Source organism: Camarhynchus parvulus, chromosome 19 (genome assembly GCF_901933205.1).
Source record: "Camarhynchus parvulus chromosome 19, STF_HiC, whole genome shotgun sequence".
NCBI lineage: Eukaryota > Metazoa > Chordata > Aves > Passeriformes > Thraupidae > Camarhynchus > Camarhynchus parvulus.
Window position 1 is genome coordinate 666,261 of NC_044589.1, and position 19,438 is coordinate 685,698.

Genomic DNA, 19,438 nt, shown 5'->3' on the forward strand with positions numbered 1-19,438 from the left:
CCCTGCAATTTCTGTCACTGTTTCTACTGCAGAAATGATTTTCCAATGTATTTTAAGGTTTCCCTGATGAGCAATATTAGCAAGGCAGTCTGGTCCATAATATCTGCAACGCACCAGGAGTCACAAGTCCAGTGCACCTCAGCTCTGCTTTTGTGGCCCTGAAGTTCATTCCAACACAGAATTTGCATGACATATCCTGAAATTAATGTTCATAATACCACTCCATTCTTTTTCTTTTTAATTTTTTTTTAACACCCTAAATTGATCTGTATGAGTATATTCCCTAAATTCAAGCTCTGTCTCTTGGATGTATATACAGCCTCACTGAGCTGCACCAGGAACATCACAGTGGTGTTCCAAGAATTCTGGAACCTGGTGGGCACCACTCAGAGCTGCTGCCATCAGGGACAAGGTCTCTAAGACCATTTAAGCTGAGCCCACCCCAGAGTGCAGCTCTGAGACCAAGCAGCAGACAAATGAGAGCAGCACCCATGAGGTGTCAGCTGTACTCAAACACGCTGGGGTTTGTTACCTGTGTCACTTGGCTGATGCTCCTGGTGATCAATTGCTCCCACTCCTCCTCTGTGACAAACAGCTTCAGTTCATGAAGTAGCAGAACTCTGTGGAGAAGCAAACAGGCCATGGCCTGAAAGAGAAAGGGAAAGAAGAACATGAAACTCTCCAGGGAAGGTGTTAGCAATGAAAATACCCTGCTAGAGCAAACAGCTCCACACACCATCCAGGGGAGGCCAGCTGACAAAGCTGCACATCTTCACCAAACAAGTGTCACACACTGATTTGGGCTGGAAGGGACCCTAAAGATCATCTCTGCTCCCCTGCCAGGGACCAGAACAGGGACAGGGACACCTTCCATTGTCCCAGGTTGCTCCAAGCCCCATCCAACCTTGCTTGGACACTTCCAGGGATGGGGCAGCCACAGCTGTCCTGGGCACCCTGTGCCAGGACCCCACCACCCTCACAGGGAAGAATTTCTTGTTAATATCCCACCTAAACCTGCCCTCCTTCAGCAAAAGGCTCTGTTTGAAACATTCTCTAGCTCATTACAGAGTCACCCCTCAGGAGACAGGGTGGTGGGTTATGGTTGAATGCATATCTAGAAAAGAGAAGGTCAGAGGGGAGTGGAGGATCATTACAGTTCTAGATTGAGGCACAAATACCCAAAACATGCTTCACAGCAGCTGCTCCAAGGGCATCACTGCCAGTCTCCCCAAGTTTTCAGGCAGGCAGCACCTTTGAGTGACTGCATCCTTTACTGTGCCCTGACCAATGCAATAGGCACAAATAATAAAAAATAAGAGCTGGCAGGACAGCAAATTCTTCATTTCAAAGGAACACTAGATGGGAACTGCTGTTCAGAGCAGCACTGGGCCTTGCCCTGGAGTCAAACTTGCTCATTAAGCCTCTACATTAACACAGCAATGAAAAGAATGGCCACCAGAAACCAACAGTAATCTGCAATCTTCTTACATATCCTTTTCTATTCCAGAATTCTTATTTTAAGGCTTTCTCAGGTACAAGAGAAAAATGCAGCATTAGTCAAAGGCAAAATGCACAAAATACAGTAATGAGGATTAGTACAAATAGCTTCGAGGATTTAAGGGGGAAATTTCTGCAGCAGCACAGAGTTAGTGAGCAAATTCTACTCATACAAAAAAATGTTGCCTCTAGCTGCCATCACACAGACCAAAATTGAATGCAGTTACAAATATCAAAAACCAGAAGGATTTACAAGAGCTAATCTCATCCAAAGAAAGCAACAGCTGCTGTTCTTTAACCACATATCACAGAAAACAAATGAGCAAAGTTTCTAAAGCTCCTTACAAAAGACATCATTGAGATTAAGAGTCTGAGACCTCAAGGATAAAAGCAACCTGGTGATTCCCAACCTGGCCTCCAGAGACCCCTGGGGTCAGAGAGAAGCAACCTGAAAAACATGGAGCAGGAGGATTAAATCTTCCATTGGGTCATTTCTAGGGAAAATTCCTATTGGCTTTCTAGGGTTTCAATTTCTAGGGAGCTATTTACTGAATAATTCAAAGTGACCAAAGACAAGGAATCCCTGGAATTCCTGGGAGCAGTGTGACCAGCCAGAGTTGTGGCCAGTCAAACAGAACATGTCACAACTCAAGGAGGTCTGTGTTTCCCACACAACACATTCCAGGCTCCTGGGACAGATGGAACACAGGTTGCTCCCTGGAGAGCATCAGCACTTGTATCTGTTTCACAACAGATAATGTCACACATCCTTGTAAGCTTACCTCCAGTTTGCACCAGGATGGCCAGTGAAGAGAATTACCCAAACAGAAAGAGCTTTTATTACACACAGAAATCCTGTTCTTCACTGGAAGGTGAAAATGCAGCAGGGAACCAGTGAGGCCATGTCAGAAGATTTATGTTCATTCAGTGACAGAGAACACCCCAACACCATCTTCAAGGCAGGCAGCCTTACATATTCCTTGTAATTATGGGAAGGCTGTGTCTTACAGAACAAATTATGGCATGTGTCTACCAAATGTAGTGGAAAGTCACTTCAGTGCAATTAAAAAGAGAATGTGACCCTTGGAGCAGATGAAAGACTGTAATTCATTCTGAAAGGCCCAGGCAGGGTCACAAACCCCCGGGCAGCAGCTCTTCTGTGACAATTACAAACACATTCATACTGCAAGTGGGTGTAGAGCAGAGAGCAGGGTTCTGTGAAGGTGTCCTGGGATATCTCAGCACTACAGCTTAACTCCAGAGGCACCAGTGCCAAGGGGCAGCTGGGAGCTGCTCCAGTCAGCAGTGGGCAGCAGCACTGCAAGCTAATGAGGAAAAGAACTGGGAGGAAATCAAAGCTGTGCAATGGAATGGGAGCTCTGGAGACTTGAGACTCATCCAGTGCACTGAGAACAGTCCCTGGATGGCACCTACTCCTCAGGAAGCACTAAGCCTGAAAAGTATTTTAAAAGGGAAAAAAAAAAAAAAAACCAAAACCCTGAGCATTCCCTTCTGTGTGACACAAATGAGGAAGTCAGGCCCCCAACATCTGAGGATCCTGGCTGGTGCTAGCACTCTTTAGTAATTCTGTCACACTCAGAGCTTTCACATCTCCAGCCTGTGTATTGGATTCCAGTAAAGTGAAAATATTTTTTGAGTTTCACATAATTAAAACACTGCTATTGCTCTACTCAATATTATTCTTTTTCCTGATCGTTTTTGAAACCAACGATAATTTAGTACTAAGCATGAACAACTTTTCTCATTTGAAACAACAAAAATAAAATATTTACTTGTTGGTTGAAATAAAATTTGGCTTAAGAACATCTTAATCAGAGAGTAAATACGACACTAATAACTACAGCCTATTGTTTCACAGCAAACGGAACAGTTCAACAGCAAAAGTTAAACCACAGGGAGAGGGACTGGCATCAGTGGACTCAGCCAAAAACATCAGGGGCATAACCAAAACTAAAATCAAGTTCTTCAATCCTGCTCCAAGGATAAACCCAATAAGAAACAACAATTTCTCAATGCTCCTGCTGGTGCCATCCCACCTGAGCAAATTCAAACCAAAGCAGGAGGGGCACCAAGTTTTCTTTAGAAGGTGGTGCAACCATCACACATCAGTCAGAGCATCCATAAACACATGAAAAAGGATCGTGAATGTCATCAGAAAATTGCTTAACAGGGAAATGTACCCAGAGAAAACAATCTAGCAATCAGGAGCACAAAGGTGCCACAGCCCCTTGGAAAGCAACAGCCTCAGCAAAGGCTTTTCAGCCACAATTCATCTGTCAGGGCTGAGAAACACCAAACCACTGGCTGGAAAGGCACGGAATAGCTCCCTGTAGAATAGTGCCCAGCAGGATTTGCAAAAAGGATTTTGAACACTCAAAGAGCAATCACTTTGATGACCTTCAGGAGCTTCACCAGGCAAAAAAAAGCTTTGCTTTATCACCTAATATAAGGAGAGCTAAGAGTTATGAGTGCTTTTCAAAAGTAAGGAGAGACCCAAAGTCAGTCAGATCTTCAGGAACAATCTCCTTGGCGTGGCAGAGAAACAGCTCTGCTGCTGCGTTTCATTTTCCTTGTTTTATCTTCTCAAATACATGGGCACAATGCAGCTGAAAGCAGATGTGTTAGAGGTGTGACATCCATGCACATGGCAGTGAACATTCATCACCCCACACCTGCTTCAGAGGGCTACCCAGAGATACCACGAGCCACTTTCTTGCCTATCTCAACACATCCCACTTTTTGGTAAGGCAAACGCTCAATGTTTTTCATGAAAATAGCCTAAAAAAGAAAATGAGACTGGCTCAGGGGATTTTTGAAGCCATGGAATGAGGATCTTCCTATCCCCAGCCAGTTCTGGGAACACATCACTGGAGCACCACCCAACAGTGGCAGCAATACCAGAATACAGAAAGATCTTTTCAAAAATGAAGAATAGTTAAAAAAAATTACCTATGTTCAGTTCTGTGATGCAGAGGTTTCATTGAGACTTTTGAAAAACAAAACCACACACAGAGCACCTCGGGAGGAACCAAGCCACCCCAGCTAGCTCAAATCTTTTGCATCAATACTTTCAACCCTTGTCATGTCTCACAGCTCATCATTTACCCTTAATATATCCATGATGTGTATTTAAACATGTTTTACCATCAAATCACAGACCAGCGCAATTTGAAGTTTGGAGAGTACTTCCACAAAATCCAGAGCTGGAGTTCAACCACTTGACAGCCCAGTTGTCTCTGTCCCTCCTGCCCTCCCCAGCAACACTGGTATTTTAGAATATCTTACAAGCATTTGGCAATTTTGGAGGCTGGCAGAACAATATTGTCCCCAAGAATGTCAGAGAAGATTCTCTGCAATTTTTCAGTGCCAAGTCAAGCCTGCTGTGTTCCTGACAGAGTGTTCTACGAGAGAGCCAAGCATGATCAACACTTCACAAATGGACAAAAATAGCAGAAGACTCAGGAGTCCCAGCTACCAAACTCCAGTCCAGCTCAGAGAAGAGGACTGTCATCCCCCCCAATATGCACAGTCTCTGAAATGAGAATGTGTGAGAATAGTTACAAGCAGATGACAGCCAGATTAGAGCTTTTTCTAAAGGGAGTTGTGTGCTGCAGTGCATCCTGTGCACTAGGAGCCACTCAGCTGCCTAATCAAAACATTTTCTCCTTAATGTCAGTTTTTAAAAAGATTGTAAAATAGTTAAAATAGTAAAAAAAAATAAAACAAATACAAGGGAAGTCTATACAAGCAGGCACCGTAGATACACTTACAGACTCCCACATATTTTATCAAGCATACAACTAAATAAGGCAGAAAGGCTCATTATCAGTCCATGTGGGAGCAGGGAACAAACAATAACTAAGGGCAGTGCTGACCCTAAGGTCTTCTGTGCCTTTGTTCATTTCCCTCTTATCTACAACAATTACACAAAATACCACTCTGTGCAAATGGCTGTGATTTCTTTCTGAAACAGGCAATGTGCTCTCTGCAGTAACCAAAATGTGCTGGTAACTCCCAGGTGTGCTCACCCACCTCAGCCAGATACTAAAAAGGAGTGTGAGAGGAGTTTGCATACAACCCAGCTTTATCCTGCACAAGACATCTGGCCAAACCATTAAATATGGTAAACATGGATTAAACCCCTACCAAAGCCCCTGCTCTCCCATTGAAAGCAGGTATCTAGCTCAAGTAGGTCACAAATTGCTCTCCCCAGCCAACAGCCAGATGAACTGGATGGAAGGGAACAGATCAAGATGTTTTCAATCACTGCAGTTGTGAAAGAGAAAAAGAACAAAACAAATAAGCCTTTGCAATACTGCAGAGATTCTGTTCGCAGTCCTGAAGAGATGAAGGCATGACCTAAATTCAGAGTTGTTTTTCCAAAGAAAAGCACTCTGTTAATATAAGAACATTTGTTACTGATGCAAAAATACACACTTTTCAGTCCCAGGTGGTTCAGGATACTGGCTGGAGATGGTTTTGCAAACAAATGAAAAAAACCTGCCACCTAGGCACACTCCTGAGAGAAAAGAGACTGAAATCAGCAGCCACCACTGCCACCATCAGAGGAGCAGGAGCCTTAAGATGTGCCTGCACTGTGACACTCCAAAGCCCAGCTCTGAGTTTTCACACAGCTGCTCTGCTGGGTGATCCCAAAGCAGTTTGCAGGCTACAGCTGAGTAACCCTTCCAAATTCCCTGACAGCCAACCCCAGCTTTCAGGAAAGAGGCTGCAAGTTCACCTGGCTTGCCTCAAGCACATGGCAGGACAGAAAATCTCACTGAACCTGACCCAGGACAGTATTAGAGCTTATCACATCTCCTTACACTTTGTAAGGAGTGGGGAGTTTAAATGCTAACCAAAGACATGAAGATGGATTTTCCTCGTCTTTTTGCCTGTTATTTTTGCAGCAAGTTCATCCACATGAAACTTGTCACCAGCGTGGCAAGAGCATCTCATTCCCTTTATGTTAAATATATATAAAGAAAACATTTTACCTGGAAAATTACAGGGTTGTGCAACCCAAATACATTTTTAGAAGTGAAGAAGCATCAGGATTTTTAGTAGTATCAACATTCCACTGCTCTTGGAAGTCCAGGAGACAGAAATACACAGCTGGTATCACACCAGAGAGGCCACTGGTATTCCAGAGCACTGATGTCTCCCTTGTGGCACAGAGCCTGCCCTGCCAGCACATCTGATTCAGTGCCAGCACACAGCATAAAACAGCAGCTCCCAGTGTGTAATCCTCAGCATTAAGACTATTCTACAGCAACAGGGATATGGCAAAAAATAATTGCACTTCTAGAAAATCTCTCCTCCCAAGCCCTCTGAGACTGCAATCTCATGAATCACATGCTGCATTTGTGACAAATGCTCCCAGGAAAGCTGGGTAAAAGAACAGAGGCCAAGATTATGAGTAATTCTAAATGAGTTTTCTTTGAATTTCAGTGAATAATTAAACTATGAAATAAATTTCTCAGCTATCTGTAATTTATTACATGTTTAAAATAAACCAACCAACCCACTCCAAAATCCAAAAGCTGCACCTTACAGTGGTATTGGTTACAAGAGAACAAGCTGTCATTTATTACCACAGAGCAGGAGATCCAGAGCACCACAGCAAAAGCCTCTTCCAATTACCTTTTTATCTTTTTTAAAAAAGAAAACAAAGAGCATCCAAAGCTATGAGCAAGTGCCAATCTACCCCCATTTCTGCTCATACAGTCAAACTATTTTAATTTTACATTCACATTGGAGACAAAGGCTCCAATGGAGCAGTCTTGAGTTTCAAGGTTTCTTATTTCTCAACCACATTTGATTCATCCACTTGAGTATTTCTGAGCCCAGGAGCTACAAGTCTGTTTGATACTGGTTTGGGAGCTAAGTTAGAAACTCAGTCTTGAAGATTATTCAAAAGGACAAATTCTGAGAGGGATGGGACAATAAATCACAACAATGGATCTGTTCCACCCAGCAAGTTCCCATTCCCAGCAGGTTGCTCAGAGGCAGTGGCTGTGTCAGGTGGGCTGTGTGTCCCACACAATCATGGAATTGGCCTACATGGGACACCTTAAAGCCCATCCTGTTCCACCCCTGCCATGGCTCCCACTGTCCCAGCTTGCTCCAAGCCCCATCCAGCCTGACCTTGAGCACTTCCAGAGAAGTGCTGCCAGCTGCTCTGGGCACCCTGTGCCAGGGCCTCAGCACCCTCACAGGGAACAATTCCTAATTCCCAATATCCCATCCATCCCTGCCCTCTGGCAGTGGGAGCCATTCCCTGTGTCCTGTCCCTCCATCCCTTGTTCCCAGTCCCTCCCCAGCTCTCCAGGAGCCCCTTCAGACCCTGGAAGGGGCTCTGAGGTGTCCCTGGAGCCTCCTCTTCTCCAGGTGAACACCCCCACTCTTCTGGCCTGGCTCCAGCTCTTGGAGCACCTCCATGGCCTCCTTGGGGAAAAACAAAGATTCCTTCCAAACTCAAGTACAAACAAGAAATTATGCTTCAAGATCCTTAACACGTGTCCTCACTGAACAAGCACCAAACACCAATTATTTACTTAAAACATACAAAACTTTTTGGAATGTTTTAGATATAAAAAGTGAAAGCCAGAGGTGCTCAAGAAACATTTGCCAAATGGCTTTTCCTCAGTCCCCAAGATGTCACTGCAGTATCTCTCACACAGATGTGATCCATACACATTTCAAATCCAACAGGGAGGGAGGATAAGACAAAGCCCTGGCAGTGGCTTAAGAAAACTATTTTTGGTAACAAAAGATAATTTTTCCCATTTACCACCACTGCAACAAGGCACACACAAATAGTGGAGCCAAGACTGACATTTAGTAGCTGTCTAAAAGGTTTCAGTGTGGAAACTGCTCACACCTTCTGGGATAAGTCAGGAGAAAGTGGCTGGCATGTTCAGCTGTGCAGAACTGCCCATGCAAGGACACCTGAGCAACAACACAACTGTTTCTTGGTTTAAAAATTAGACATCAACTTTTACCCTAAATTTACCCTGTTATCCCTCTGGTTAAGGAACTTGAGAAGAGCCTTCCCTGACCCTGTTCCTGCCTGGCACAAGGACATTGTCAGTCACTGGACAGACTCCTGGTGCCTAAAAACGCAGTCACAGGGAGCCCACACTCCCCACAAAGACCATGAAAACATCTCCTGTATGATCACCTGGCTCTGGAGCTGAATTCAGTAATTCCTGCTACACCCAGTGTCCTCAGAGTAATGAAATGGCTTTTTCAGGGCATTCCCTCAGCCAGCCCTGACAAGGTGTGATGTTGCTGTCCAAGGTCAGCAGAACATGAGCAGGACACAGATGACAATTTCAAGGTCTGTCCTTCTGCCTCCAGAAACAGAGATCACAGAAGAATGCAGAAGTAAAAACTTATCAAAACCCTCAGCCATCATCCACCATCCCACACCTTCACAGTGCTCCCAACATCAGGCTCTGGGCCAGAAAGCAGCAGGTTCCTCCCTCGGCCTGGCCTTGCCAAAAAAATAGATTTTTTTGAGATTTATAAGCTCAGGAATAAAATTCTCTGTGCTAAAAAGTGATGAAAACAAATGATGTTTTACAGCTTAAATTAAGTTCCTGCGACAAATGGATGAGAAAAATTTTGCAAGGCTGGTTAATTACAACATGCAAAGCATTTAAGTGACACCTAAATCACGTTTTACAACCTTGGACAAGAAAGGCAATTTCAGTGTACTCCCACCAAACATCCTAGATCTTCAAACTCTTGTAATCTTCAGTGGTTTGGAACCAGCCAACCCGCACTGCAGCCCAGCTTCAGGCACCTTTACCTGTTCTTCCTTCCCAGGAAAAATGCAGATTTCCACAGATCTGGCAGGAACCTTAAAACCACTCACAACAGCTGACATATCATTAGTACATTGAAAATAATTGCTATACAAGACATGTTTTGCTTATTTGACCATCACCATCATATAGATGATCTGTTTAGGCCTTCTCAAGCACAAAAATGATGAATGAACTCTGTGGGTTTAACTTTTATTCCCAAACCTCTCTCTGGCTGGTTTAAACATGGAGAACAGCAATTTACAAACTGAAAGGGGTTGTGTGTCCTCCTGGGACTGTTAGAACATACATCCATACAGGAATTCCCAGTGCAAGTCAACTTCCCAGTCACTATCTCAGTAATGGAAAAAATGGAAGAGCAATCACCTGCTCATCACCTGCTGAAGTAGCAGGTGAACTGGATCCCTCAGCTCCATGAGAAAGGCTCAAGGCCAAGACTCAGGGATGGCAAAAGTGCCTCCAAGTAGAGGAAAACCCCAGGATGTGGAGCTAGATCAGACCTTGGTCCCTACTTTGGATGCTCTACCTTTGGGTGTCAGGTTTTGCCACCTTTCCTCTGAAAAAGAACAAAGCCTGCTGGAAGCAGAGACAAAACTGGCTGTGAAGGAATCTCCATCTTTCTTCCCACCCCTCCTGATAACTCCCCTCTCCTCTCTATTTTTATTCTCCATAAATCTCTCCACCTGTGGCTCAGATGTCCTGCTCTGGGCAGTAGCAAGGAGAAGTTGAGCAAATTGTTATGATCCCACTACCATTCCCAGGGCTCTGCAGAGCAGCACTTCATTGATCAGATGAGCTGCTCACTTCATTCTGCTGTGACTGAGCACTTGCCAGACAACAGAAAGTTTATCCCATAAGTTACACTGGCTCATCCTCCTCCACAACCTGAAAATGGCTATAGCATGACAAGCACTTTAACCACTGCTGCTCAGTCTGGCTGAAAATGTGGACTGAGCTCCATCCCACACAAACCATCTTTATATAATGCAGCTGCACCTGCATGGGCTGTGTCAGCCCAGACCCTACAGGTAAAAGCACTCATTGATTTCACTGACACAGTCACAACAGATGGGTTTTAAATGTACTTGAGACAGCAGAAATCCCAGGACTAGCAGTCCTGGCAGATATATATACAGCCTGCAGACCATATACACAGCATTCACCCACACAGGTTTCTTCATGCCCTAAACCATCATTACTTTGTTCAACCAGGGACTCTGCAAATCACATTCTGCCAAGGAATGGACTTTTTCCATGCTTGGTTCTCCTACAAACAGTGCTCTGGAGGATGTTCTTGCCAGAGGAAAAGCCTCAACTTGCACTTGACAAACCAGAGGGGTCACTTGGGAGAGTCTGCTCACTGCAGCAGGACATCTATGCCCAATACAGGAGTGCACAGGTACAGCTGCTTCCTTCAGCCCTGCTCTGCTGGCAGCTAGGAGAGGCAAAAAAATAATTAGAAGACAAATTAAAGCTTCCTCCTATGGTCACCAGAGTCTAACAAGATGTAATGGTACAAATAAGAAGTTGCTGTATTTTAAAGGGAGTAGAGAGGAGTCCATACCCACAGAGAGATCTGACAGTGCAGTTTTTCAGAGGATACCTGCATGATAAATACTGGCAGGTTTTCTGCCTCAGATGAAGGGTCTGCAGGACATTTGTGCAGTCAAAACAACAAACATAAAATAATACACAGGACTCCTGGGCCAGGCCAGGTATTAGATACCAGCTCTGAGTATTTCAGTGGCAAACAAACAACAAAATGGTGAGTGTTGGATTAAGCCCTTTTCTGACCCAGAGATGGGGCAACTGAGAGGTGTTTTAATAACTTTTATTCTATTTTCAGTCTCATGTGAAGAGTGAGACAATACAGATGTTACAATTAATGCCATCACAATCAGAAGCCAACTAATTATGATGCACTATAAGTGTTTCTTGGCCTATTATATTTTGCCACACCATGCTGTAAATGCTTTAAAGCAAATCATCTCAAATCACCCCTTGTGAGAATTCTGGGCTGGGGAAAACCTTGTGCTCTTCTTTCACAGAGGCCAACAGGCAGACCCTTGGGACACAGCAATCCAGATACTGGGCTGCTTTGGTCAACACAGAGATTTATTTCTCCCTGGGGTAACCACTCACCATATCATGAAGGCCAATCAGTCTTAACGTTTTGCTCCAAAAAAAAAAGTCAATCTATTATTACCCTAAATTCTTGAAAAATGAAAAGATGCCATAATTAAGTGAGCCATGAGGACACAAGATAAATCAGCAGCAGAGCACAAATTAGCATCCACGAGCTCTGATGTCTTTTTGCTCTTCCTGTAATGCACAGTTACAGGAGTGAAACCCTGGAGGGGAATACTGGTACCATGGGACACACTGAGACCAGAGGAGAAAAGAAAAGGAATGGACTCTGTGCAATGCAACCAAGCCTCCCTTTCCCACATTAAAATAATAATCAGAAAATACGCCCATTTTCTTCTTCTCTCCCCAGTTAAGGATACAGTCACAATTTTAAAAAATAATCTAAAACCTGGCTTCTTAATACGATCCTGTTTATTTTGGAACATTTCTACTTTGTTTTTACAAGTTTCTCACTCTAAACATCAGAACAAGAAATGTTCTTTTGTTAAGAAATCAAAGCAAAGACTCTTGCAGGACATCCCAGTATCTGAAGCTCAAAGAAACATGACCAAGAAACCTCTCAGGAAATCATCTGGGACATTCTCCTTTCTCTCAACTCTGGCTTTCCTATTGAAAAAAAAAACAAAACCAAACCAACCATCCCTAGAGCTTAATTTTATCAATTTCTATTTATTTATTACTTATATATTGTAGTATTGAACACCAAGAGGCTCCACTGACACCTCAAGTTACTCACACACGTTGGTAAGACCAAGACCAAAACTGGTTTATTTTGCTCCAGTTGCCTCACCCTCACTGCTCCTCCCAACACTTTCCAATCCAGTTCTCCTCTGCACAGCAAAACCCTCAATTCAGAAGAGACTTGCAACAGGATTTTCTTGAGGCAATTCAGAAGGCAGCTACAGCATAATGCAGCCTATTTAAGGAGACTTTGCTGAAGTTTAATTTAATAATTTAGGAGATTTAAGAGCAGCACATGTTTAAAAAAAGCCCATGTTGCCTAGGCACTGTGTGCTTTTAGCTGCTGCCCCTGATACACCAGACCAGGCTTGATGCTGCAAGAACAAAGGTTTCCATCTTTTGAGAACATTTATCAGCAGATAATGAGAAATTAGAATTCCAATTCACTCAAACAGCAGCCACTGAAGTTTAGCCTGCATACAGTATAAAAAAAGGTACTTGCACAGTAAAATTGTTAGCTTGGAATATTGAAATGAAAAGCATTGCTAAGCAAAAAAATAAAAAGTTGGAAATTGTACTGGGTTGAACTTTAAAGATTCATTGTTTTGGATGCTCACCAGCAGACCTCTTTTCATTTTGCAGAATCCACTGAGAGAGGCAGGATGACAATTCAGAGGGCACAGTCCCCTTGGGAAGAGGGACAGGGCTGGAAACCCTGCTCTGTGTGGAGGCTGCTGAGAAATCCTGCAGAGACACCTGAACTCCTTTCTTGTGCTTCAATTCTGCAGGGTGGCATTTTAATCTGTGCCAAGGGAGAGCAGAAAGAGAAGCAGCCCAACCCCACTACTCCCACACCCCCATACTACAACAAAAATGGACCTGCCACTTGGTACACAAACACTTGGGGACATCCTTGTCAGTGAGCACAGCCCAGATTGGCATTTCATTTCATGCTGCAGAAGCCCTAATCTTTCTTCACTTGCCAACAAAACACCCTTCCAACACACCTCCTAGTACTCCCACACCAAGATCTCACTGTAAAGGGAACATAAATCAGTCCCCAGAACTTCAACAGGATTCTATCCTGATTTTTTTATATTTTGCAACATTAATATCTCTTGAGTCCATATGAGAGTAGCTCAGTTTCTCACACCACTGCCACTTCTTCCCCTCCTGTGTTTGTTATGCCATTATTAAATACATGGCAATGACCTTGTCTCTGAGCAAATTTATCCCATTTGCTCCACACAAACACCTACTCCTCAAACTGCTGGAGGGGCTGTGTTTGAGAGGCTGAGCACAACACACTTGGGTGGTTCAACTCTTTTTAAAAACTATCAACTTGCTTTTTAAAAACTATCAACTCCCCATGTGTCAGATGGCAGGTTTAACTTAGTAAGCTAGGAAATTACTCAGAGTTGGAAAATCACTGCAATATGGTTTAGATCTAACTCAGCAAGTCCATCCTACGTGCAGGGCTGTCACTGCTCCTGAGCACTTCCCTCCTTGGACAGCTCTCACCAGCAGCTGTCTACAGCAAGAATTAGAGTTTATGTGACCTTTTAATTTTCTTATTTCTTCCCAGCAACCAACTAGAATGTTTTCTCCATTACTGATGATTTGCTACACATGATCATCAACACAACCAGCTGAACAGCAATTAGCAGAATAAATACAGCCCAGATCTCCAGAATCACAATAAAGAGGCAAACAGAAGTTTTTTCATGTTCTCAGAAGCTTTTTCATGTTCTGCTTGTGCTACACTGAGGGCAGTGGCTCTGTGCCAGTCAATTAATGCTGGTATCACTATGGATTTGTTTGTGGGCAATGCAGGCAAGTGTCTGACACTTCTGGCAAAAGACAGAGGCCATTAGAAGGCAACAAGAAGTTCAACAATGACAAAAAACCTGTATGAAGGGAAAATAAACAAAAATAACCAGCTCACAACATGTATGATGCTCCCAAGGGGCCCTGTAGGTTCAGTGACAGGGGTCCCACATTAAACTGAAATACACCACAAACACACCAAGTTCTCAATGCAAATACAAGTGAAAACTCATGCCATGGGATTTTGAGCACTCAGCTTTAAATGCAGTCAGGAGGACCTGAAAAATGTTAACAGACCTTTTTAAATTTCCAACCATCTCACACAAGTAAGAGAGAAACACAGCTTAGAAAGCAATTCCTCAGGGAGACACGTTTTGCTGTGGCATCAGACACCTTTCCAAAGAACATCAGAGATTATTTATGGATGCTGTCAATGTTCTCCCGCTCATCAAAGGAAAATGGTTTTTCTGTGCAACCCACTGCAAGAAACACTCTCAAAAATGCAAGGTTGGGATGCAATAATCCACATGTACAACCCTCCTAAAGGTCTGGGAACTAAAAATCTCCACACAAAAATGTAGAGCACTCTGGCTCTGACCCAGCAAAGCATTTCAGCATTCAACTGCTTTCCCTTCCACTTCAGTGGACAGTTTGCAGATCTAGAGCTAGCTCATGTCACAGGGCTTCGCTGGCTTGTGATGAAATAGATCAAAAGTGCCCAAGAGCCCACCCATAGTTCAGCTTCACCTTGCAAAACACAGACTCCCCTTGACCATCCCCTTACACAAAATACAAACAGCAACAGGACACTGACTGGAGCCAAAGCTTGTCAGTTTGACATAGATTTTCCAGCTGCAAATGATTTCTTTTTACTGAGGAGAGGGCACATACTGACCCAAGGAAGATGAAAAGGATGGATTAGACGGGCAGCAGCCCCTCCAGCACTGCATCCCCTGGATCTCAGTGCCAGGGGACAATTCACCTCCTGAATGTGACCACAGTGCCACCTGACAGAGGACACAGGCACAGGGGTGTGACCTGTGCCAAGGGACAGAGGATGCTCTGAGGGAAGGGAGCCTTTCACTCATGGCCCATTGCTCAGCTCTCCCCAGCTGCCTGCCCAGTGCTCACTCCTCATGCAAAGGAGGTAGAGCTGAACTGGTGCTGGTTCTTATCTGGGGAGGTTTATTTTGCTTCATTTTTAGTAACAGCTTATGCAAAATGTTCTATAACAAGCTCTTCCTCTACTACCTGCTGGCAGCTATCTGTGAGCACACAGGCAGGGCATGGTGCATTAATGTGGGGATCCATTCATCTCCCCCAGCATGAAGTGAAATACTCCCAAACACTCACACAGAGGGGTGCTGGCTTCTGAGGCTTCGCAGCACTTTCACTGCTCTTGCTGTATTAAAGTTTAATTAATTTTTAACTTAGATATTTACATAGAACATAAACTGTTCAGAAGGACAACTGTCAACCAGCCAAGACCTCTCTGGCAGGAATTTGGGATCATATTTTACTCTTCTGGTGATGGCAGCTCTGGCACAGACCTGCTTCAGTTCTGTAAAATTCTGTCTATATATGTTTGATCCCTTTGGGGAGACTGCCAAAGCACCAAGATTAATTAGCAACTTACCTAAAATACACTCTCTCAGATAGATCTTAAAGGGTTCCTTGACACAGACAGCTTTATAAAAACACATTCGGAAATACTAATGAATCTGTATGACATAAGATGACATTTTGAACTCTGTCTCAGTGCCCATTCTCATTTCCACACTAAGTAAAATTACTTTTATTAGTTTCATGACAGCTCTGCACTTACATCAGCTCTGCAGAGTTCCAGCCAAATCACAGAAAATAAACTCACTTGATGGACAAATACTGCCTCATTATGCTTCCAGCTACTGCAACATCCTCAATCAATATAGCTTTGAATGTAAATAAGAAGGCAGGAATGTATTCAAATGGATGTGTGACCACAGCGCAAAAGTAATTGCAGAGCCTCTTAGCAATTGTGTTGATGTGTACACTCCCAGTGCCTTTCCCAAAGGAAAAGAACAAGGGATGGATATGAAACCATTTCTGTAAACCCATGGAAAAAGTTTCACACTAGAAGAGGTTTTAAGTGTCTGCCACGAGCAAGATGGAGACAGCACCTTACTCCTGGCAGCAGTCATTTTCATTTATTAGTGCTCATTTCCAAACTGGCTCCAATACTGCTGGCCAACATGCTGGAGCTCTGAGGGAGAAGCACAGCTGTTCCAGGCCAGGCTTCCAGGGAGGCTGTGCTCCAGCTGGGAGCTGGCAGGTGCCCTGGCCTGCAGGAGCCTGCATCAGCAGCACACCTGGGTACTGCAGTGCAGGGAGCCACACTTCTCCCTCTTCACCTGATCCTCACACTCACAGAGAGTTTTTAGGGTAGAAACATCACCTCATGGACTCATCAGTCCCCATAAATGGGGATAGTGCAGTGAGAACCTCACCACAATAACCAGTGCAGCACTGAGGGGTTTGTGCTGCAACACAGTACTGCACAATTACAGAATTAGATGTTACCGTAGCTCTGCTCATCAGACCAATACAGCTAAAAATAAACCAGGAAGACATTCCTCACCTAAGGCTCAGGAGGGTTCTGGTATGTAGCTGAGTCATGCAATAATCATTAAATTAAACACATCTTGATCCCTGCTTTATGCTCCATCAGCACAAACTAAAAAACCAGGCTTTTGTGCATATTGAAGGAGCAACACTACACCCACCGAAACAGGCACAAGGAAATCTGAAGGTCAAGGTCACCTGGAAAGCAACTACAGCAGTAAGAACGAATTGTCCTAAGAGAGGAGGAAGTGGGGACTAGCTCACACACGTTTTTCTCCAAACAGAATTTGAGAGAATATGTTTAGTGCTTGTGGAGGACATCAGGCTGACAGGAACATCCCTCATCCATGAAACAGCACAATCTCCCCCGTGCTGTCAGCATCACACACTTTCTGCTGGCTAATTGCACTGACAGTGAGCTATCTGTGCCAGACACTTACCACAATCCCCTGGCACCAGGACAACTCCAAGGGACAGTGCAAGCTCCACTGTCATTTTCCCATATCAGCTATCCCTGGGTCTCTTTCCCCAGCTGCCACTTGTGCTTGAGCACTCAGAGCACCAGTGTGTGCCTGGTCACTGCCCTTCACTCTACTGTAGCACTTTGTGTGTAAGGGAAAGCTCTCAGACCTGCCTGGATGTACCAAAACACTGTGATGTGCCAATGGCCCCATTCTCCTGCCACTGAAGACACTTCTGTAAGGACAAGGTCACAGTGTGACTGATTCTTAGGACCTCAGTCTGCAGAACTGCATTCAACAACTTAGATTAGACTGCACTACAAAGTCATTCTTTTCCTCTTTCTTCCTTTTTTTATTTTAACTTGTAGCACTTCTCCCACTCTAAAGGTCCTCTTGAAAAGCTTCACAGTTGCTGCTTGCAATCAAATGATTTTGTATAGTTCATAGTCCCTTCTTTCTACAACAGAGAGCACTGCAAGGGCACATAGCAGGGATGAGCCAGGTCATATTCTGAGAAGAAAGTACAGCCTTAAGTTATATGTTGGTTGAACATACATATGGGATGGCAAGGATCAACAGAAGTTTGTGAAAGGCATCCCAACTGCTACTGTAGAAAAAAACAAAATTAAAAAGCCCACAAACAAAACAAAACAAAAAAACCACCCAAACCACCACAAACCCCACCAGATTTCTCAGTTCAATAAATAAGTGACAACCAAACACTATTTTTTTAAAGCCTGAAGCATTTTAACTTTCACACAGCATGTCTGGGACTTAAACTTCCCACTTGAAGAAAGGCAGAGTTTGAAAACAGGCCAGCCAATATCACTGAGCATTCAGAGCAGCAGCTGCCACAGGCACAATGCATCTGAACTAGCAGAGGGTCCTGCAGCCAGGGTGGTCTCACAATGGGTCAGAAGTCCAGCTGAGAAGCATGAACTGCCTGGAACGAGGTGGTTTTGCAGACCCACTGTCACACACATCTTGTATTTTTCTGATGCAGAGGTTTAAACAGGTAATAAATTAATTCATGGTGGAATGACAGCCCCCCTTCGCTGGTTAAAACATCCCTTGCCTTTGTTTCCCCGCTCATAAATAACACCAATCTCTCCATCTCTTTCCTTTTCCAGGGAAACTGCTGCATTTCTGTCTCCTGCAGGCATCTGTGCCCCAGTAGTAACACCAGAGGAGCAGAACTTGGCCACAGGTACAAGCTTCAGTCTCAGAAACACCACTGCAAATTCACCTTTCCAGTTTAAAACTTGTTACACAGGTTGAGCTTACTGCTAAAAAACCAACCCTATCACTGTGAGCCATACTCAAAACTGCCTTGAGAGCTCTCACCCCCCCTAAAGTGTTGTTTTATCTCACAAATGACTTCCAACATGGAGCTGAACAACCTCACTGCTCCTTTAGGCATGTAGGAACAGTGTCACAAGAAAAGGGGTGACAATGTCAGTCACACTAGCTGAAGTTTAAAAGCTTTTCTTTTGCTAAATTTTGCATCAAGATGCAACCTTGGAATATCTCCAAAACACTCCACAGCGAACACCCAGGCCAAAGGAAAGTAGCTCCCAGAAAAACATGGAACACCCACCCAATAGCTACAAACACCTCTGCTTGTAAAGACACAGCACTGCCACTGAGGGTTTGCTGCTCTCCAGGTTTTAGAGGTGACCAACTGAGGGGCACAGGATGCACAGAAAGGCTGCAGCAGTGCAAGACACAGTTGCCTGGGTCATCAGCTACAGCCAACAGCTCACATTTGTATGAGATTGTTCTCTCCTTTACAATGTTCTTCTACTGACTTCACAGAAGCTATAATTTCATGTTAATGAGCACTGCCTCTGATGAAATAAATCACAGCTTTCAGCCAGACACTCCTGCCCCTGAACAGACTGTCCCTCTGCTGTAAGTGAACTGACTCAAGTTAACTTTAACATGGCAAAAGGGGGAGAAAAACTGTGTGTGCAAGGGCAAGGGAAGTTTTCAGCCAAATCACCCTCATGTCCCATTTTGTGATGTAAATGCAGGAACACCTGGGCAGCAGGCAGGCAGGGAGGTACCCAGGAAAAATGGCTGGGGCTGGAGGGGCCAGGCTGCTCCTCTCCAAGCTGAGCAGCATCTGAATGGCTCCTGCATTTCCCACAGGATCTTCTCTGCTACCTCTGCCCAGAAACTGAGTTTGTCAGACCTGCAGCAGGCACAGGAGGAGTGCACACACAATCCAGGTTTGCTGCTTCTTAACCAGACCCCAGTCTTGCTGTACACAATGTTCTGCAAACCACCTCAGCCAGGCTGGTCCAGGGGAATCTCTTATTGACCAAGTTTAACTTTACACTAGAGGCCCCAGCAAGAGCACAGATTCTC

The 19,438-nt window shown here is 44.2% G+C and overlaps 1 protein-coding gene across 1 annotated transcript in view; it reads right to left on the minus strand.

Moving 5' to 3' along the window:
- The window catches only part of MYBBP1A (MYB binding protein 1a), a 54,662-nt gene that overhangs the window by 12,650 nt on the left and 22,574 nt on the right, over nucleotides 1-19,438 (minus strand). The window contains exon 24 of the mRNA XM_030962880.1: nucleotides 533-646. Within this exon, the coding sequence (XP_030818740.1) occupies nucleotides 533-646 (114 nt within the window). The remainder of the gene's footprint in view (nucleotides 1-532; nucleotides 647-19,438) is intronic.